This window comes from Pan paniscus, chromosome 12, assembly GCF_029289425.2.
Source record: "Pan paniscus chromosome 12, NHGRI_mPanPan1-v2.0_pri, whole genome shotgun sequence".
Taxonomy (NCBI): domain Eukaryota; kingdom Metazoa; phylum Chordata; class Mammalia; order Primates; family Hominidae; genus Pan; species Pan paniscus.
In genome coordinates this window covers 76,380,760-76,403,319 of record NC_073261.2, presented here as the reverse complement: position 1 = coordinate 76,403,319, position 22,560 = coordinate 76,380,760, and the positions used below count along the sequence as shown (strand labels likewise).

The window sequence follows — 22,560 nt, the reverse complement described above, 5'->3', positions numbered from 1 at the left end:
GTATAATTTGCCATATAATCACGAATGGGTAGGGGAAATTGGCAGCTTTTAACAGTTCTCAAAGGTAATTCATAAGAGAGGTGAGTTGGAACTGATGAAATTGAGATAGATGCTAAGTGACCAGGCATCCCTGCTTTGAATTGTGAAATTGAACTTCAGTGTGTAACAAATGCAGGCCTTCTATGAGCAGCAAGTTGCTTTTTCCACTACTGAGCATGGAAGGAGCATGAATGTTGGAGCTGAACAGACTGGTCTTAAATCCCAGCTCTGCCACTTACTAGCTGTGTAACCCTGGGCAAGTTCCCCAACTTCTCTGGATTTCTTTCTATGTAAAAGTGAAGTTATTTACACCTATTTTGCATGAGTATTACATGTATTAAATTATCTAGATCTAGATAGGCATACTGTCTAGCACAGTAGCTGCTATATGGAAGATGTTATCATGAATATTTATTACATAGATACAACCAGCTTTCAAAATGAATGGCTTTTGTAGACATTTTCACATTATTCTCACTGCAATATGGAAATTAAACTTTATTCCTAGCACTGGACTCCCTAATCTTTAGAGACAAACACACCCTTCATAGAGAAAGTACAAGTTTCTCACCTAAATTCACACATCCATGTTTAAATATTCTATAAACAGAGAAGATTATATGTTTGATAGGACAGAGCTTGTAAAAGCACCTCAAAAAAATCACAACATTATCAGTATATTGAAAATACAAGGAGCGTCTCTTCTCTCTAGCTACACGATGTAATCAAGCATTTGTCAAATCATATTTGGAGGCTCTTTGAATTATGTGCTCCAGTTCCCTTTTAGGTAAAGAGAAGGAAACCCTAAATTGGCATGGTCAGGTGTGGGTCAGATGTACAGTACCAAATTACTGCACTGCACTGTTCAAGAGGGACTTAGGAGTATATCCCAGTTTCCTGGCTCTCCATCCAGTTGGCATCTTGCTCCTTCTACTCCTCCTAGTTTCATGTTTGGGTATGTGGCAGATAAAAATAACAGCAGGAATAATTTACTACTTTTCCCAAGCTTCTTTTACATGACTTGACTTTTTAAATTCTTCCCTATGTCTTAACTGAAATTTTAAGTAAGGCCTTTGAAAAATACTAGGGAATGACGTCGTCACTCACAGCTGCCAGACTGGAGAGCACTCAGTGGCTGGTGCAAAGCCCAGTAAAATCCAACCAAAGAACACAAGTGCAGAAACAGGACAAGAATTTTGCTAATTGTCTTCTTTGAGAACTAGGAGCTTCATTAGAGAATTTGCCTTTGTGCACGTATTTAATGAGATGGGATATGCTGCTGAACTCTTCCTGCAGGTATTTCAGTGTTTTATTTAGTTATGATATTGCCTAATGACCTCTTTTTTTGGTCCACTATTCAGACATTTTTGGGTCATTTAAAAAGTTGTTATAAATAAACATCACTTACATAACATTTAGGTTTCTAAGTGATTAAACATATCCTCTCTTGGATAGCTTTCCTCTTGCCAGCCTTGCATTTACAGTCTGTCTCACTCAATTCTGACATATTTCATTGCAGTTGTTATCATGCCTCTGCCATCTGGGTTTGTCCTTTTCCTTCCCGCACACCTCTGCAATCCCCGCCTGCCCTCTTCTCTTCATTATCATTGCTTTGATGCCTACTAATTAAGGACAAGAAAGAAGCCTATTCAACATAAATATACCTTTTATCATCATGCGAACTTATATAGATGTAGCTTTTTAAACAGTTCAGAAAACAAAATTTTCTTGATGATTTGGTGTCATTTTTATGAGCACGAGGGCTGGAAACACAGTAGTGATCTCAAAGAGTATCGCTGACTATTCTCCATAGGTACCCAAGTTGCTCGTTTACTTTTTAGTCTATGAAAGCTCAATCTAGCTTTTGTCTTTTGTCAGCCTTTATAGACCTCTTTCTTCCTTCCAATTTGCCCCTTCGGATCTGCTTTGAGCTGGAAATCCAGATAATCAAAGTTCTCTGTCTTGTCTTGAGAACTGAGAAATTGGCTATAAGGTAAAGGATATCAGAGAGGTTCTCAAATGAGAAAGCCCAGGTGCATGAGAGCACTCAGTCAAGGCTCATGGCTTAAAATACACAAGACCTGTTAGTTTCTTCCAAATGCAAAGTTCTTCGTGAAGGTAGTATATTTATTTCTAAGCGACTCTCTCAGTAATATTTTCACTATGATAATTTTCAAATGGGCTTTTCTTATTTTATTGAGTCCAAGAATCCTTATTGAAACAAGATTCCACATTTCTAAATTTCTATTTTCCAAGATCTATTCAAACAGAAGCCAAGCCTCCTTTTGTGTTCCACTGAGTTGGCTGGGAGGGAAATGAGATGAAGTAATGTAATAAGAAAGGTGGCTGTCTTACTGTCACTGACTACTTTGCTACCTGAAAAACTCGAAGGTACACTGGTTTATATTTTTACGTAGAACCTGATGCAGCCATGCAGGCATCCAGCTGTATCTATCCAGAGTGGGTGATTCACCTGGTGTACCCTGAAGAGACAGAGAAATGCTCTTCACGGTAGCATCTTTTTGGTTTCCTAGGACCAGTTGTTTGCTTGACAAATTGAGAAGTCCTGGTACAGGTTATGGGATCTTACAATGCTGCTTTCCAGTGATCTGCTGCATGGGCATTGGAGTCAGACTTACCCAAGTTTAAATCTGGACTGTACTATTTAGAGCTGGTAGAACTTGTGTGATTTATTTAACCTCTCATTTGTAAATGGGAGGGATGCACTGCCAATCTATGCAGTAGTTGTAGGGATTAAGAAAATCATGACAGATGATATACTTAACACTGTTCCTGGTGCGTGATAAATTCAAAATAAATATTGGCTATTATCACCTTCATTATTATTTTATAAGACAAACATATGTTACCTCCAGCATGCTGAAAATAACGTTTCTTAATAAAGTAGGCAAAACCCCAGTATCCTAACATTCACAAGAGGTAGACAATCCACTTTTGTCCTTGCCTAGCATATTGTGAAGTGGAAAGGGAAAAAGCCAAACAGTGCATGAAGAATGCAAATGTATTTTTTTTCCTGAATGTTCTCTTTTGCTTTTTGACTTTTAAACTCTACTTTATTTCAAAACACAGTCCCAACCATTCCAAAGCATTTTTGAATTGGAAAGCCTTCTTTTTTTGTTTCATAATAAGCTAACTGCAGGTGCAAACTCAAGGGAGACAGACCTTGGAAATTTTAAGTATGTTGCCATGGCAATGGTTTGCAAGAATGTGTATGAGTTTCATCTTAGCTTTCAAGCATTCAACTGAGTTCATACGTGGAGGTTCAAATCACTAGGCACACAATGTTTGCCACTCATTGTGTCCTGAAAGGTTTGGAAATAACTATCTGTGTTGCTTATAGCAACCAGAAACCACAAAATTCTATTTATTTATGCAAATGTAGAGATCTAGTCATTCATATCTGCTCTTAGGTGGCCTATCTCACCAGTGTGGCTGCTCTAAGAGAAGCTGTACACATAATTTCAACACTAATCATTTTCACCATTGTTGCAAACACAGTTGTACTCCCAATATGGAGTAGCTATAAAAATGTTCCACTGAATATCACATTAATTTCCTCATTCAAATTTGACAGATCCTTCCAGAAGCACAATAATTATTTAAAGATGTTGCATTAAAGCAAAATTTCAGTCTAATGAATTGTGGAGTATTTCCTTAAAAGTGTCTCATCCTATAGTGGAGGAAAGAAAGTGAAAGCACACAAGTCCAGTCATTAAATCAACACCACCCTCCCCAGAAAAAGCACCAGCACCGGCACTGCCAACAAAAAGACATGCAAAAAACATCATTTTATCATATATCACTACCCCAGTGGTTCTTAAATGCTTCAGCTAATGCTTCTAAATTCCAAAACCTGCACACTGAACTCATGCTTCATTGACAAAGGAGGCAATGGTTCTTGACAAAAGCATTCTTTTCCCCATAAATGGAATCCACAGCATACTATAATTGGGTAAGTTTTAAAGCTATCTATTGGGTACGGGAAATAATTATTAACAAATTCTCTTCAAATTACAAGGCTTTTTTCATGTAAAATGAGTACTAAACAAATATCATTTTTAATTAAATAAATGATTTATTTAATTAAAATCCAGCAAGAAAAAGCTGGATTTCTAGGGGTGTATGTTCTTCATGTTTTCTAGCGAAAACTTGCTGCAAATGATTCATCATGATACAGAATGCCCTACATAAAAACATGGCCACAGGAGACCCCAGTATCTCCTGCATTTTGTTACTGACTAAACCCTTCACAAATGCATTATTAGCTACCAAACCCTGGCAGCTATTTAAAATTCGCATTGTTGCTTTAACTTTGACCCATCTTCCAAAATGTGTGCGCGCGCGTGCACACACACACACACATACATCAATCTCTCAATCTCCCGTACTCCTTGCTGTAACATCTTGTTGACGTACTTCAAGACTGCAGTAGAGCTTCCCTGCCCTGACCCTCCATTCTAAGAAGCTTACAGCAATGCTGGAATTAAACAAATGAGAACACAATAATTAGCTATGCAAACTGTCAACTAGATCTAAAAAGAAAAACAACCCAGAAAACACAACAATCAGCAGTTTCAAGCCCTAACAAGAATCTGCATTGAATTCTCATTTATTTTAAACAAAAATAGATTAGGCCTTTTGAAAAATATTCAGTGAAATTTCTATGGAAATAGGACAAATTAGCCTATGGGTCTTTACATCTCTAATTTCTGTCATGCTGATACAGTAGAAAAGTCCAACACTCTTTCCAAATAAATGCTCTTCTACTCTTTAATAGCCAGATTTACTTCCAAAGGTGAGTAGCACCAAAAATATTTCCAAAGTGGGTATGAAACAGGTTAGTGGATCAAATTATATGGTGTGACACCCCAGTTCCCAGCTCTGTCCCCACAACCTCACCCTAATCATTTTATCAATGGTAATTAAAATATAAAGGGAAACTGTAAGGGAAAAATAATTCTTGAAATATCTGGTGTGGCTGGGTATGGTGGCACACACCTCTAGTCCCAGCCACCTGGAGGAGGCCAAGGCAGGAGGGTCACTTGAGTCCAGCCTGGGCAACATAGTGAGACCCTAACACTAAAAAAAAGAAAAAAGAAAAATATCTGGTGTGTTTATGGTATACGAAGGGGAGGGAATAGGTATTCAATTCTTTGGGTGGAGAGTATTGATTATATAATTTGTAGCTAAATCTCTGAGTTTCTTCATAGATACCAATCAACTGCCTTCTCACCCTTCGGGAACCATCCTGAGTTCTGATGAAGCAACATGGATTATCTCTATGATACAGATACTTTGTCTGAATACTAATCTAATGCTTCAATTGACTGTTAAATGTTCTCTTAACCCATTTGCATCCCATAATAGAAATTTGGATTTTTTTTAACTGAGAATTGTAATGACTCTGTAAAAGTTTTGTTGCTTCAAGTCTTTTATCTTTAAACTTGCTGAATAACTGCCTACTTTATAAATTGAGAATGTAATATGTAATGCCTGAAACTAGTGTAGGACAAGAAATAGTAATCTAAGTTTTGACTAAGAGTTCTATGTAACCCATTGACCTGGGGCAAATCACTCCTCATCCTAATATAAGTAGGTTAGAGTAGATGACCTTTCACATCTCCCATGCAATGATGGAGAGTAACACAAGGGAGTCCTGTGGTAAAGGTAGAGGTTAATATCTTGATTGCCGTGGTGGTTACAAGAAGCTACACATGTGATAAAACTGCATAGAGGCCGGACACGGCGGCTCATGAGGTCAGGAGATCGAGACCATCCTGGCTAACACGGTGAAACGTCGTCTTTACTAAAAATACAAAAATTAGCCGGGGGTGGTGGCATGCGCCTGTAGTCCCAGCTACTCAGGAGGCTCAGGCAGGAGGAGCCCTTGAGCCCTTGAGCACAGCAGTGAGCTATGATCATGCAACTGCACTCAGCCTGGGCAACAAATTCAGAGCCTGCCTCTAAATAAATAAATAAATAAAATGAAAACAAAATACAAATAAAATAAAACTGACAAAATAAAACAGGAAATATCACGGATTCACTAAAAATTGAATATCCATTATTTATATCCCGAGGATGCTGCCATTTCTGCCCAGTTAGCTACCCCTACAATGTGTAATCTTATTTTTCAATCCTCAAATCCTGCAGAATCCTTATTTATCTGATAATTCAATTGTGCTCAATATGCTTCCTTTTAACGTCACAGAATTCAGTGAATTTCCCTGACTTCCATGTGGTCTAAAAATAATGGCTGGTGACTTAGAAATTTTATCGCGATGTATTGGCTTCACAATTTGTCTTTCAAGTGACAGGAATGGGGCAGAAAAAGATAGTAGATGCCACTAGCAGAGTTCTGGTGTAGGCAAAGTAGAAGAAAAGAGGCAAAACAAACAGGAAATAACTAACCAAGAGAATGAGCAGAAGGAAGGAGAAAAGCTAAGAAAAGAGTTCCTCCACCTATGTTTGGGTGGTGGCAGAGTGTCTCTGTCCATTTTACAAGTGACATCTATGATACAGCTATTTCATATTTAGGAAAGTAGAATGAATCACGCAATGAGATGTGAAATAAGTCTTGATTACAGTATTCTAGAAAGGGGCTTAAAAGAAGCAAAAGACTTTACTCCTCGTAAACACCAAACCTTCAGACACAGAACAGAAACGTGCCGTTACAAGATCCCTCTCACCCCCATCCTTTAACATCTTTCACCAAACAAAACAGGGTAAAACAAACTGAGGCAGTTTCTCAATTACTTTCATTAAAATGTCTATGAACGGTGAATTAAATGACGAATCTCTTTCAGAACCCATTAATACTTTTTCCAGAGCTAATACTAGCAGTAAATTTTAAATAGTGGGAGGAATTATTATAAAAGAATAAAATATGTAACAGATGCTGAATCGGTCATATGTCCCAGAGCTGCTGTAACATACCCAGGCCCGTACTTCATGTGTCCATAATGAAAAGAGCTGGCTGAGAAGTTATGAGGCCACACCTCACAACACCTCACCCTGCTCTCTCCCTAGTCCCACAGAGGCACAATGCTTCTAAAGCTTTGAAGCCTGAAGTTCAGGGAATGCTTTAAAGATGAAGTGTTTAAGCTATTTTCTGGAAGCCAAATCTATCATTTTAAGATTACATTAAAAGCTACACTTCTACTGTTCATATCAATTTATGCTCCAAACTGCTGGTTTCTCAGAGCATCCATTGAATCCTGGTGGGAGATAAATAGTTTCTGTTTAGATTTTGACAGAAAATTAAAATTTAAAACATAATCACTACATCTTCCACATACTAAGAAGTCTTTGGTGGCTCATGCTGTAATCCCAGCACTTTGGGAGGCTGAGGTGGATGGATTACCTGAGGTCAGGAGTTCGAGACCAGACTGGCAACATGGTGAAACCCCGTCTCTACTAAAAATACAAAAAATTAGTCGGATGTGGTGGTGCACACCTGTAATGCCAGCTACTCGGGAGGCTGAGGCGGGAAAACTGCTTGAACTAGGGAGGTGGAGGTTGCGGTGAGCCGAGATCACGCCATTGCACTTCAGCAAAAAAGCCAGGCATGGTGGCTCACATCTGTAATCCCAGCACTTTGGGAGGCTAAGGCAATTGGATTGCCTGAGGTCAGGAGTTCGAGACCAGCCTGGCCAACATGGTGAAACCATGTCTCTACTAAAAATACAAAAAATTAGCTGGACATGGTGGCGGGCACCTGAAATCCCAGCTACTAGGGAGGCTGAGGCGGGAGAATCACTTGAACCCGGGAGGTGGAGGTTGCAGTGAACCAAGATTGTGCCATTGCACTCCAGCCTGGGCAACAAAAGCAAAAGTCCGTCTCAAAAAATAAAAAATAATAAAGTCTTGAAATGATAAATGTAAAAGTTCTTTATTTTATTTTTTGAGACGAGGGTCTCACTCTGTCACCCAGAGTGGAGTGCAGTGGTGCAATATCAGATCACTGCAACCTCTGTCTCCTGGGCTCAGGTGATTCTCCCACTTCAGGCCCCTGACAGGTGCAGGCGCACATCACCACGCCTAGCTATTTTTTGTATTTTTGGTAGAGACAGGGTTTCACCACGTTTCCCAGGCTGGTCTCAAACTCCTGAGCTCCAGTGATCCACCTGCCTTGGCCTCCCAAAGTGCTGGGATTACAGGCATGAGCCACTATGTCCGGTTTCAAAGTTCTAATTATGTTTCCTTGTGTCTAAGAAAAAATTTTTTCTGCCTAAGGTTTCTAATTATTATAGACACCAGCAGGCTATATATATGTATATATATTTTGAGACAGATTGTGCCTCCGTCTCCCAGGCTGGAGTGCAATGGCTCCATCTCGGCTCACTGCAACCTCCGCCTCCCAAGTTCAAACAATTCTCTTGCCTCAGCCTCCCAAGCAGCTGGGTTTACAGGTGCCCACCACCACGCCCAGCTAATTTTTTGTATTTTTAGTAGAGACGGGGTTTCACCATGTTGGTCAGGTTGGTCTCGAACTCCTGACCTCAGGCGATCCACCCACCTTGACCTCCCAAAGTGCTGGGATTACAGGTGTGAGCCACCGTGCCCGGACTAGGTTTTTATATATAAATTGTGAACAGTCATAAAAATAATTTGTCCTACACAAGTTTTTGTGCCTACTATAGACTTTCACACTGATAGAAAAAAAAATGCTTACAAAGCCTTTTTCTCAGAGGATCTCATTTGGCAGTTTTGAAATTTATTTTTCCATAAATCTTTATCAGTGGTAAGAATGTTTCTGAGGCTGTGCTGTCAATCGCTTATGTCACCACTTTCCTTCCCACTTCATTAGGAACCACACTGTACTTTATTTCTTAAAGGAGAATCTGAAACTGATTTGGGGAAGAAGGACTTTTAGTCCAGAATATGCAGCACTCTATCAAATATGTATTGATATAAAGCCTAAAAATACAAACAGTAGGTACAGCATTCACATAGGCAATTATTTAGCAGGTTCAGCTGGTGTGATTTTATACCACAGTGTTCTTCTTATGAATACCAGAGAGAGAATCAAAGTTTCTTGACATATGGTAATAAATATTTTCACTTACAGTAAATAATTTTTGCTCTTTTGGCATCCATTGTATAAAAGATAGTTTGAAATCATTCCAAATTAGCAAAGCTAGAAGTTTGGGAACACAAGGGGAATGAGCAGTATAGGCCCCCATACCTTCGTTTTCACTGAAGTGTGCTTGCTTTTGAGATACAACACTGAGAAAACGTCCTCATTTTCAAGATGAAGAGATGTTATTTCTTCCTATTGTGTTTCTAGGACTCGAAATGAGCATCTGTATTCTTCATTATGGAAATGGAAAATGAGTTTGCCCTATAATTAATGCTAGACATGACAATTTTTCTGGCACTACCTTCAAAATAAAAATTTTCAAGATGAAAATCTCATAAGAAAATCTCAGATGCAGATTCATCTCAAAATCCAGGTGACATAATTCAACAAAATGAAAAGCAGCCTGTTTATAAGACCAATTTTCTTTAAAGCATTTTTTTTAAAGGAAACACATTTATTCACACTCTAAAATCATGAAATGTTAGACCTGCGAACTCCTCACCTTACAAACAAGAAAATCAGGTATCAGAAGATTAAGCCATTAAGTCTTCACTAGTAGATACAGAACTTTCTCCAGTACAATGTCTTCACATAAATCAACTAAAAGAAAATGCTCTAAAATTAGATAAGCTCCAAAGAGTAATCTGTTCACACTGGGACATGTTGAATTTGAGGTGAACTGATAGCAGTTGTAAGGGTAAATCTGAAGTTGAGAAGAGAATTCTGGGCTGGGGATCATATAGATTTCCCAACGAAACCAAAAGAGAAAAGGAGATTCTGAGACCACCTTCAGAAAAATCCAACATTTAAAAGGGTAGAAAGAAAAAGCAGGTACAAACAAAGAACTCCTTTCCTGTTAATTGTTTTTACTCCTAAAATATTTGATTGAATGTTTCCAAGTGGAAATCTGAGGAGCCCAGTGAAGAGGATTCTCTTAGGCAATTGGTGGATTCTCTTAGGCAATTGATCGAACCCAGTGATAAATTTCCCAAAGTAGTCTTATGACACGCAGTGCATCTATGACACAAAAACTGTAAAGTAAATCACTTTTCAAAAGTAATTCACCTTAAAAATTGATTAAAATTAACTGAATGTTAATTTCTTAGTATTGACAGATATACAATGGTTATATGACATATTCACATTAGGGAAAAATGAACAAAAAGAACTCTCTAAAATATGTTTATGACATTTCTAGAATCTCAAATTATTCTGAATTAAAATATTTATTTTTAAAATAAAGCATGCTGATTTGATTAACTCCCATATATTACATATAAAATGACAAAACTGTGATATTTATAAATACATTCTCTTTTAAAAAATAATGGAGATACATTCAACAAAGAAAAATACAATCACAACCAAAACAAGCAACCTACAAATTCCTCCCCACTTTTGTTATGTTTATAGACATAAAACATGCATTATCCTTGTTTTAATGGCATGTCTTTGAAAATGTCCTCCCATTTTAGAGTTTCAAATAAAACAAGCGTATACTTTTCTACTTAATCTCATCAATTTAAACCTTCATATCTTTTCTTAAAGTACTGCAAAGAGTAGATGCATCATTTAGGGAATTGCTAGGTAGAGTGAAATAGGCTGGAGTCAGTATTTATTTTCTTATTGAAGGAGTAGCCTTCTGTTAAAAATGACACCTTCTCTTGCAATTGAAATCTTACTGGCTATGTGGAAAACTAGAAAGTCAGGAATCTAGCAAACACTTGTTGCAGTGGATGTCTTAAGAAGTGTCCTCAGCTTCCTTTTCTCTAGCCTGAGGTTTTGTAAAGCAATCAAGAGCTATTCAGTTTAATGTTTTATACCTAGGTATCATTTCAGTCAGTTTTAATGAATGGTTCACAAAATATCCCATAATTATTCACCATATTTTAAGCTACTTACTGAGAAAATAATACTATTGATGACCATTCCAGTATCAAGAGTAAATGGTTTACATAATTATTATTACTTATTCAAAATTGTTTCACCTAAGGCCAGATTCTCATTTACTGCCCAGACCCACTCACACTCACCTACCCACTCCATCCCACCAAAAAAAAAAAAAAAGAAAATTAAGAGCTGGCGAAGGAAGTAGAATAAGGCAAACAAAGTATTATTGCTACAGCAATTTATAAGAACGCTCAATTATACCCTAAGGGTCTGAGACAGTTATGCAGTTATGCCAAAGTGTCCAATTTACTTTTTCTGAAGAAAAACACTTAGCAACAATGGCTAATTTTAATGAATAAAGAGAATGAATACAAACTAAATATGCAGATGACTTTTAAACAAAAAGTTGCATCCATTTTGCATTACTTTTATATTTCATAAAGCATGAAAACTGGCTTTTAAGAAATCAGTATGTTGTCCTGAGAACATGTAGAACAATAGGAAACAACCCCCTTGACTGAATTTGAGACAAGCTACTTGGGTCCTCTCTGGATATTCTAGTACCCTCGGTGTCCGTAGTGCCATTTTAGAAGCAGGTATTGATATTAAGGGATGTGTAGCCTACCTGATTTGACCTGATTTTGTGTTACCTTTTATTTTGTGACTGGATAACTAGTGCTGCTCAAACACAGGAAACATACAGCGAAATAACGTGAATGTATCTCCTTGAACCACATTAAACTCTCCTTTCTCCAAGCTACCTTGAAATATATAGAATACAATGAGCAAATATATTGACAAGACAATGAGCAAATATATATTAAGTAACGCTATAGGGTAAAATAGTTAGGCCTTCAGTGCTCCTCTAGTTTTATGCCTATTTGTCTTGAATCCTCAATTGAACTTTTAAGGCAGCAAGTGTCTCATTTTTCTTTGCACAACCCATGACATCTAGCAGTGTTCTGGCATAGATACAATCATCCAGTACATATTTTAACAGATCTTAACTAACAATGTACAAAAGCACTGAGAGGGGTGCTTAGTAATTACTTATATATTTTAATTTTCAACATTCTGGAAAGAGATAGTAGAATTCCTAAAGGCTAAGAAACCTCTTGGCAAATCCAACACTAGCTTATCCCCGGCCAAATTTTTGGCTTGCTATATGTACTTTTAAGCCTATTAGTTAATAGCTACATATTTAACAATGTTTTACATAGACACACATTTTATACAAATGTTGTAGTCCCACTACAAATCTAAAGAGTAGATGATCCACTCAAATCTAGCTGTGCTAATGGAGGGATGCATGGTATATAATTAAAACAATGATTTTGAAGCCAATGGAGGGTAACTGGTCCAAAAAGCACATCTAATCATGCAAAATAATTCATTATGTAGACAGTTCATACATGGAAAATTGAGAATTGACTCCCAAGGCTGTACATATGCAACTTCAAAATAAAGTGCTTTAAACAAATCAAAATTCTATGTAAAAGGTTTGATCTGACAATAAAATGGTTTTGAAGTCATAATGGCAGCCTTAGTTTTATATATGTAATTATACCTTATTATAAATACATTTTATTACATATATATACTCTATACATTTGCATATAAAGTATTTTTTTCATTATAGGTAAATTCATTTCACTGGACGACTGATTAGGAAAGAATTTTGTCTTTGATACACTCTCCCATCCGAGTACTAACCAGGATCAACTCTGCTTAGCTTCTGAGATCAGATGAGAATGGGTGCATTCAGGGTGGTATGGCCGTAGACTGATATACTCCTGTAGAGTTTTCAACTTGAACGATGTTAAGTCAGCCAGGTAATGGCATTTCCCCATACTGTTAAGCCTTCACTTTATCCATGACTTTACTAATAAATTTAGGCTGTGAACTTATGTAATCATGTTTTTCATCAAAAATCTGAAACAGGCTTAGAGCCAAGATGGTGGAATCCTACAAGACTCATTACATTTTAATAAAAAAGCAGGGGGAACAAAGGTGAGAGCATAAAGACTGCAGAACTAATTTCTTTTGGGAACTGACTTATTTTGGCTCCCCAAAATAATATTCAAGTCATTCCCACCATGATAAATAGTTTTTGTCTTTCAAAGTAATGAATAAAGTAATGGAGACTTTATAACAAAAGGCTATACATTATAGTTATGGGAAAATAGTAAAACAAGTATTTGAATGTTTTTTATTCCCAAGAAAATGAATTGTGGCTTAACCCACAGATCAAAAAATATATAGCACAACACTGAAAAAAATTATCATTGATTTTTGGGAAATGTGAGCTAGTTACTTATGATTAATCAAATGAATTAAAATAAAGGTGAAAATTTGAGGAGCAAATGGAAATAGGTAGTGATAATACACATAGTTTATGATGCAAAAATATAAACTATCTCTCATATATTTCTGCTTTTTAATAGTTGTTACTCGGTTTGAACTCATATTGTCTTTAATGTGCCAAAAGACCCTAGATATATCAATGAATGTATAATTGTCTGTGACTCTCTCCAATTTTTCTGCATACTGGAAATTGCCTACCTACTCCACAATATTGTCCTTAGCTCCACTCTCTATGCTAGAGTGATGAGGGAAGGAGGCCTTCAGGAGATTCAAATATCAGCTGTCAAGTAAATGTAAATAAGATAGCAGAAGGTAAAATCAGTCTTTCTGGTCAATACTCATAACTCTAGTGTAAATTTTAAAAACTTAAATGCGAAAGAATGTATAAATCTAAACTTAGTGTCATTATACTATCTTGAATTTGCACAAAGATTATTGTTTATGTTTAATAATCTCAAGTTCTGAAGCAAATGGATGCCATTTTTTTCTATCTATTGGTGTTTGAGTCCATAAACCACAGGTAAAGCAACAGAGGAATAAAACACTGGGAGCAGGGAAAATGGGAGGTAAAAGAGAAGACTAAATAATAAAAGGCACCACTTGATCTAAGTATGATTAAATATTCATTAACGCTGTTCAGCTGTGGATTTTGGTAGTGCTCATAATACTAGAATTAACAGCACTAATTTTGATAGGGTGAAATCTCATTTAAACGTCATTTTCTAAATGGGCAGAATATAAGTTCTTAAATATTTAAACTTAACATAGACAAAGGCCTAAAGTACTTGGCTACATGCTTTTTTCCCATTTGAAAACTAAAAAGTGTCAGCTAAGAGGGCTTTTCCTATCAATTAGCATTCTGGTTACTGAATCCATCATATAGTTAATTGATTGCCCTTGTACCTTATCAATGCACCCAGATGCTGTGGTATGAACACATTTCATAAATTAAAGAAGCATATGGAAGTGACACAGACAGTAGCATTTCATCCCAGAACATCTTTAATATGCGATGCTACATCACTAATTATTTTGTAAATATGTAAATATTTCCCTAGTTAATGTGTTGGTGAGAAGTTTGCTTGGCAGTTGAGCCCAAATGTTATTGTAACCAGACATTTAATAACAGTTCAGGACTCTTGTAGTTTCATTCCATTCTGCCCATAAGGAGAATGTGTCTCTTAGCCTACTGGGCAACCTTGATTGTGCAAAGTCAATGAAAATATTTATCCTTTATTACTGGGTAATTTTCCCTAATGAACAGCAGTCTACTCTCCATAATATAAATATCTGTCCAAAGATCGGTCTGCAGACTCTTTCTAAAAATGTTACAGGGAATTTGCCAAGTGAGGAGCATATTGCTGCTTAGTGAATTTTTTTCCATTAATTTCTAAGGATAGAATATGAAGGAAATTGCAGCAGAAGTAAGTTGGCTTTATTCTTCAAATTTGGGAAAACTAGTATAATGATCTGAGTATATTATCCTGAATTTACCTTAAGGCACCAAAAGTAAAAATTTTTTTCTTCTTGTCTAAGTCATAATTTCTTGTCAAGCCAAGTTTCAAAAGTTAAGTCAAAAGAACTTTTTTTGAGAATGGAAACTTTCTCTGGAGAATGGAAATTCTCTATATTAATTAATGTATTAATACAAAATCCACTAGATAACTGACAAGTGAGCTGCGGGCAACCCAAAAGATTGCATTTAAACATTTTAAATTTGTGTTTCTGTTACATTTTAGAAGCATGATTTTTGTCAGATTAATTTGCACTTAGGACTGAAAACTGTATCTGGGTTCAACTAGAATTTTGTAAGAGTCATTAAAATCAGAGGATTCAGAAATAAGTTGATTTGCATCCTCCTTCAGTCCCGTGACTTTTCTGGGCAAACACTGTGTCCATTTCTCTGGGAGCTGGGGGTGACAGAGGGCTTGATGGAGGCTGCTGAAAGATTAATTTCATTTCAGAATTTGAACTGGGTATTGGTCAGGCTCCACGTTGCATGATAAAATCAACAAATACTTAAATAAAATATTCAAAAGTTATTCTATAAATGGCCATCTATTAAAAAGTCAGAGGGAAAATAATAGTAGATTAGTTTGCATGGCTCTAAACATTTTCAGAATTGAAAACTTATTTAGGGAAAAATTTGGTAAGCCCTATAGATGCTCGAATCATCCAAAGTCTAGTAAATAAGTTTAGTATTAATTGCCACTTTTATATTTCGATGCTACTAACTAAAATAATACAATAGCCTACTGTTAATTTCTCTTCTACTTTTCCTGAGCTTGGCAAAGAGAAAAATGTGACAAACACCACAAATAGACAACACACCATTTGTAATCTGGTAAAGCAACTTCTATTCATGGAATTTCTTCCCTTTATGAAGCGAGGGCTATCTAATTTAATGAAAATAGATGTCACCACAGATATGACATTCTGTCTCCTAATTAAATGAAGATGCAATCAGAACTTCCCTTGAAAAGAGAGGCCAGGCTTCCTTCACTATTAAGCACACTCTTCCCTAAGGGCACCCTCCTAGCCTTTTTCTGATATGTAATCCCTTCTGTCCTCCATCTGCTCCACCCCCACCTATTGTCTCCACTCACTCCAAGCATGCCAATCCCATCTGGCTATACTCTTGCTTCTGCTAGCTCTAATTCTCCATAGACCTAGGGAATGTTTGAATGCCAAGGCATTTTTGCTTTTCTCGAGAATAAGGACTAGCTAGGAGGGTATCAAACAATTCCCCAAGGAATTCACACACACATGAACATGCACATGGTCTCTCACATACACAAACAGCAGTTTAGAATCCTCTTCTAGGATATAATTTCTTTAAACATGTTTTTAATTATTTCATCTGGGAGGCATTTTAGAAAATTAAAATCTTACTATTGTTGAAATAATCAAAATTAATATTTCAGAAATAAACACTTTCATTATCCCAGACATGCATTTTTTTCAGTAAGCAGAATTAATGTAAGTAAATGTTACTCATATCTTATCATGAAATATTTACATTAATCAGGTTTAATCACTGATCACTAATACGTTTTCTGTTTTAGCAAACATGCATTTAATTCAGACATTCCATCTTTACAAATGCTCATGAAAATCCCACTCTGCCACAAAAGCATGCATGGTCAGAATCTAAGCATATTTAAGCAAAAATTTCAGCAAGTCATTAACAATAATAAAGCAGTCTGGCAAGTACTGAAAGCAGCTTTTATTCATGCTTTTACTTGAACTAAGTTAATACATATATACATATATATGCACACACACACACACACACACACAGACACAAGTTTTGGTTGTTTTTGCCACAAGCATGCTGATAAACCCCTGAAGCTCACACAAAGCAGCAGACAAAACTAGAAGCAACCATGCTCAGGGTTTAAGGACATTTTAAAATTTAAAACAACCTTTCCACATTTCACATACAGCATGCATAAATTTGACATGCAATCTTCAAGAAGAAATATTTTAACATAAATCTTAAAATTAGTTTATCCAAATGAGTTTATTCTTATTTTCATTATTATTGTTTTTAGGCTTCTGGTATCTTAAACCCTGCATGCTGCAGATCTAAGCTGTGCTCAGCAGCGGCTGTGACAGAAGAAGCTACCTGCGAGTTTTCACAGTGCCATCTCATATCCATGTCTGTCTGGCTACCCTGCGTGCTTAGAGCTTTTTTCTTAATTCTTAATGGAAATCCTAGGAAATTTAGTCCATCCTCTGAAATCAATACTGGTGACAGGAGAGCTCCCTGACTCAGTGGGAGATCAAGATGATAAATTGCCTGCGCATCAGCCCGGCCTATCAGTGCCCTGCACACAGATGGGCGAGAAAAGACAGAAAACGCTCTATCAGTCACGTGTCACGGAGAAGCCAATGGCTGACGCACTACGGCAGGAAGGGATGCTGCAGTTCCGTCGGCAGTTGACGAGGCTGTTGGTACACAGCCCAGCCCGGCATCACTCAAAAAGTCTCAGCAGTCGTTGCTTTTGAATTTGCTCCCCTAACGAGACCGCATAGGTAAACAGACCTCCCTCTAACCCCCGACCCAAAAAAAGGCTTATTTTCATGCACGAACATTTTCTGTATATTACATTCAAATCCAGTGTGATTGCTAAACACAGAGGGGAAACTTTTTTTTCCCCAGCCCTTAAACTGTTATGTGTTTTTCTTGAGATAATTATCTTTTTACCTAATATTAAATTAGAAGACTTAAAACTGTGCAATTAGCATGGAACCCTCCTAGCAGAATCTCCTCGAAGCCTTGTAATTGTAATTACAATTTTATTTGTAAGTTAATGAATGACATTTTTTGAATGCCAAGTTTATAATGAGTATTTTTATGGGATGAGTTTGTAAAGACAATTATGCAACATTAAGAAATACATTCTTAGGCTTTTTTTTTTTTTTTTTGGCCAATTACAACTGTTCCTCTTTAAAGACAATTTAAGTCCCAATAAATATGCCATTTTATCAATCATTAAAAATAAAAACAAGCACCAAAAGATGCACATCCTGTTTCCCAAAGCCTGAAGAACAAATGTATTATTCAATGATGAAAATATGTACTTATTTGCTGCCTTTTCTCTGAAATTTACAATAATTATTTGGTAAGCAGAGACTACACATCTGGAGTACCATATGGAACTATATCCCCAAATACATCTGTTTCCAGTGATCATACTGTAATAAGATATGTTTACACACCTCTTCAATGTAAGTGAGATGATTATATATAGTTATATATACATATACATACAATTATATATTATATATATGATTATATACAGTCTGACAGGGTAGGCTATAAGTGATGAGACCGGTGTGTGTTTCAAATGACAGTATCACGGAGATTTTTTTTTTTAAAGCTCAAAAGTAGCATAAAACAATCTTCAGGAATAAAATTTCTAGAAGAAAAATTACCCTAGCCACCCTGGCACTTTTATTGCTTTTCATTGCCCAGTTTTCATACTATTCATGCATTTGAAAGAATTAATTCTAACATCTTTTAGAGTCTGGCAACACTATTTAGAAAAAAAAGTGTATTGGAATAAACATTGATAGGTGTGCCTCATAAGTAAAGCTTATGAGTTGTAGAATGCTGAAATTCCAAAGCTCAATTTGTCTTGGCAACTATTTTTTTAAACTAAACACATTCCTGAAAGATTGAACCCTGTCAGGTTTTTTTGCAAATTCTTTCTTTCATTCAATATTGACTATCAGGAAATAATAAAGCATTTTTCAAGTTTTTTAAAATAGATGTTGTCATGTGTTTTCTTCTATTTATTCAGACTATTCAATAATAACGTAATTCTCAACAAACTTTATTCTTAAAAAATATTATGACTCAGAGCACCTGTCATCAAAAACAAAATAATAAAACATCAATACTAAACCTATTCATTAGAGCACTGTAATAGCCCCAAACTAGAAACCACCTTAATCACTGATAGTAAACTGATTAGATAAACTATGATACAGCCTTACAGGTGAAATACTCTTCATCTGTAAAATACAATGTGGTAAATCATATGTCCTTATATGAAGAGATTTCTCAGATACATTTGAATGAAAAAGCCATAAAATTTAAATTGTGTATAGGCTATACTTACTTACATAATACATGCATGTATACACACACAAATGATTGCATATGCGGAAGAATTTTTTTTTTTTTTTGAGATGGAGTCTTGCTCTGTCACCCAGGCTGGAGTGCAGTGGTGGGATCTAGACTCACTGCAACCTCTGCCTCTTGGGTTCAAGTGATTCTTCTGCCTCAGCCTCCTGAGTAGATGGGATTACAGGAGAGTGCCACCACGCCCAGCTAATTTTTTTTTTTTTTGTATTTTTAGTAGAGATGGGGTTACACCATGTTGGCCTGGTGGGTCTCAAACTCCTGATCTCGAGTGATCCGCCCACCTTGGCCTCCCGAAGTACCAGGATTATAGAGGCATGAGCCACCCTGCCCGACCTACAGGAAATTTCTGTAAGGACATAAACTATCAGTTAATAGTGGCCAAATAGTGGCTACATCTGAGGAGACTCAGTTCAAAGGTAGGACTGAGACATAGTTTTATTAGGTATCATTTTATACATTTTGTTTAAGTCTATGGTTTACTTTTCTAATTTAAAATTAATTAAGATAATGTTATCGATGTTCATGTAGGTTTAGAATAGCATGACTGGTATGTTTTGAGGGAAAATCTTGAGGGAAAGGAAGGAAGACAGAGGGAAGGATATGTGGCCTGCTTTTTTTCACGTAAAGAAAATAGTGTAGGTGTGGGCAAGAAGGGAACTGTAAAATAAAGGTTCTGGCAATCTCTGCTGAAGACCTTCACATCTCATATCAACTTGAAGTTCTTTTATCTATGAATGCAAATAATAATACAGACATGGATTAAGAGCTTTACAATTTAGAGTGACGATTAACCCAAATTTTGTCTGATTCTTCCAGGAACGAATGCAAAAGGCTGAGAAGTAAATGATTTGTATATTTACCCAGACTTGGGCAAATTAACCTCTTCAAGCCTTAGTTTTCTCAGCTGGATGCAATTAGCAAAAAGTGGCCAAGCTAAACTTGAATTTCAATTTAGGGTATTGTTCACTGCTGCTTCAAAGGCAAAATAACATCCATGTTTTTACCAATAATGGTGTAGGGCTAAAGACAAAACAAATTTTCACGTGTTTCCTCCCCAGAAGCAGCTTATGTTGTCCAAAACTCAAAACTTGGCTTATAGATTCTATTGTTGGCTCTTGTTGTTATTCAGATTCTTGTAACTTTAAGAGATACAAACCTAAAAAAAAATGAATTGGCCAAATTAAGTCAAAGATTACAATTTGAATAATTTAAGGGTTTTGGGGTTTTACATAAAACTGCTGTAAATCAGTGGTTTCGGATGGTGATTTTGCTCCATCCCACCCCCCAGGGAACATTTGACAATGTTTGGTGACATTTCTGGTTGTCAAAACTGGAGGGTGCTAGCAGCATCCAGTGGATAGTGGCCAAGAATGCTGCTAATCATTCTATAATGTACAGGACAGTCCCTATCACAAATAATTATTTGGACCCAAATGTCAACAGTGCTGAGATAGAGAAACCATGTTCTAAATGCTAAACTTTTCTACCTTCTTTCCGAAAGATTAAATAAATATATTCTGTATTATGAAGCATATATTGTAACGTGACAAGATTTAGATGGAGAAGAGAAGGGGACCAAGGACCAAGCCCTGGGTTTCTCCAATTTTAATAAGTTACAGAAAACAGGAAAAAACAGCAAGTGAGGATGAAGAGATGGGAGGACAACTCAAAGGATGGTGACCTGGAAGTCAGTGGTAAAAGTGTGTTAGTAAAGAGATTAGGGTCAATTTGTTCAAATGCTGTGATAGGTCAAGTTATCTGTTCTTCATAGGTTTTTTAAAAGAATTAAAGTGAGAAATTAACCTAATTGAAATTAGCAGTATACTTGAAGTCTTTATTGCTCTGCATGATATTTGCATTTTTAAAGGTATGGACAGAAAATGTAGCAGGGCGGTGGCTCACCTGTAATCCCAGCACTTTGGGAGGCTGAGTCGAGTGGATCACGAGGTCAGGAGATCGACACCATCCTGGCCAACATGGTGAAACCCTGTCTCTACTAAAAACACAAAAATTAGCTAGGCGTGGTGGCAGGTGCCTGTAATCCCAGCTACTTGGGAGGCAGAGCCAGGACAATCACTTGAACCAGGGAGTCAGAGGTTGCAGTGAGCTGAGATTGTGCCACCGCACTCCAGCCTGGTGACAGAGCGAGACTCCATCCCCCCCAAAAAAGAAAATGTAGTAATTACAGGGATCACAGGAGGACTAGCTGAGGAAATATATAAAGGAGAGGAAATTTCTGTAACTCTCAAATTATAATTCTGAGGCTACTTTCTCTACAAAGGTGGGCTTGTGAGCAAGAAAGTGAACAAATCCTATCTTGGACCACCCTACACCACAGCTTGCATGGGAGACAGAGTGCCACCCTCTCCCCTTAGAAACTATGTCTACAGTTCTCGTCCTCGGGCTCTCACGAAGTGTCTCTATCCATAGATAAGGTTTCTGAAAACAGAGTTCTAAGGACTAACTTCAGGTGCTTTTCCTCCTGTGACTCCTCTAATGCTAATCCCCACACTGTCAGGCCTGTGGTGTTCAGGGTTAGTGCAGCAAGGCTCAAAGACAGAGCCAGCTGGAGGACTAGGACACTGGAGCAGCTTTAAGCAAAACTAATGCCTTTGTTGCAAAGGAAATGTTGGAAATCTCGCAGAAAAACAGCTGGGGGAGGGAGGGCAGAGGAGAAAGAGAGAGAGCCATAAAAAGAAAAGAGAGGCCACAAAAAAAAAAAAAAAGATGACCACAAACCCATGGATATTATTACAAACTCTATGGTGTGGGAGAAAACTACATGTCACAATTCTCTTAAAACTAGATAGATTTTTACAACTTGAATAGTCCAACTCCTTCGTTTTAGAGATGGATTTTAATGTAGAGAGGTTAAATAATTTGTTTTAAGTTTTAAGTGAAAGTGACATTCTTTACCATTCAAAGCAATCAGTGAACCTGATACTGACAAATTTCAAGGTGCTTTCAAAAATCATCATAGATAACAACCAGGGTAAGACTTAGGGGAAGGAGGTCGGGTGCGGGGGCTCATGCCTGTAATCCCAGTTCTTTGGGAGGCCGAGGCAGGTGGATCACAAGGTCAGGAGTTCGAGACCAGCCTGGCCAACATGGTGAAACCCCGTCTCTACTAAAAATTCCAAAATTAGCCAGGCGTGGTAGCATGCACCTGTAATCTCAGCTACTGGAGAGGCTGAGGCAGGATAATGCCTTGAACCCAGGAGGTGGAGGTTGTAGTAAGCCAAGCTCACGCCACTGCACTCCAGCCTGGGTGACAGAACAAGACTCAAAAAAACAAAGAAACAAAAACTTAGAGGGAGGGGAAAAGTTGATGTTCAGTAAGAGATAAATCTCCAAAGCCTTCTCTTTCCCATGCTGATGCTGTATTAAGGCACGGAGAGCCTTTGCTATCAGGGAGAGGAAGTATTATCTTCTAAAATATTCCAATGAGTATTTATAGGTTATGAAATACAAAAGAAGAAGCCTTGAGTATTCTCCTTTCAGAAGAATT

At 37.0% G+C, this 22,560-nt stretch overlaps 1 protein-coding gene across 50 annotated transcripts in view; it reads right to left on the bottom strand.

Annotated features, from left to right (window-relative positions):
* Window positions 1–22,560, bottom strand: part of NRXN1 (neurexin 1) — a 1,114,986-nt gene that overhangs the window by 37,215 nt on the left and 1,055,211 nt on the right. For 2 of the 50 annotated variants that reach the window (XM_024927627.4, XM_055107992.2), the window contains exon 1: window positions 17,025–17,224. The exons of the other annotated variants lie outside the window; for them this stretch is intronic. In XM_024927627.4, the coding sequence (XP_024783395.1) occupies window positions 17,025–17,057 (33 nt within the window). In that variant the 5' untranslated portion in view covers window positions 17,058–17,224. Of the gene's footprint in view, window positions 1–17,024; window positions 17,225–22,560 lie in introns of those variants that run through there. 50 annotated transcript variants of the gene reach the window in all.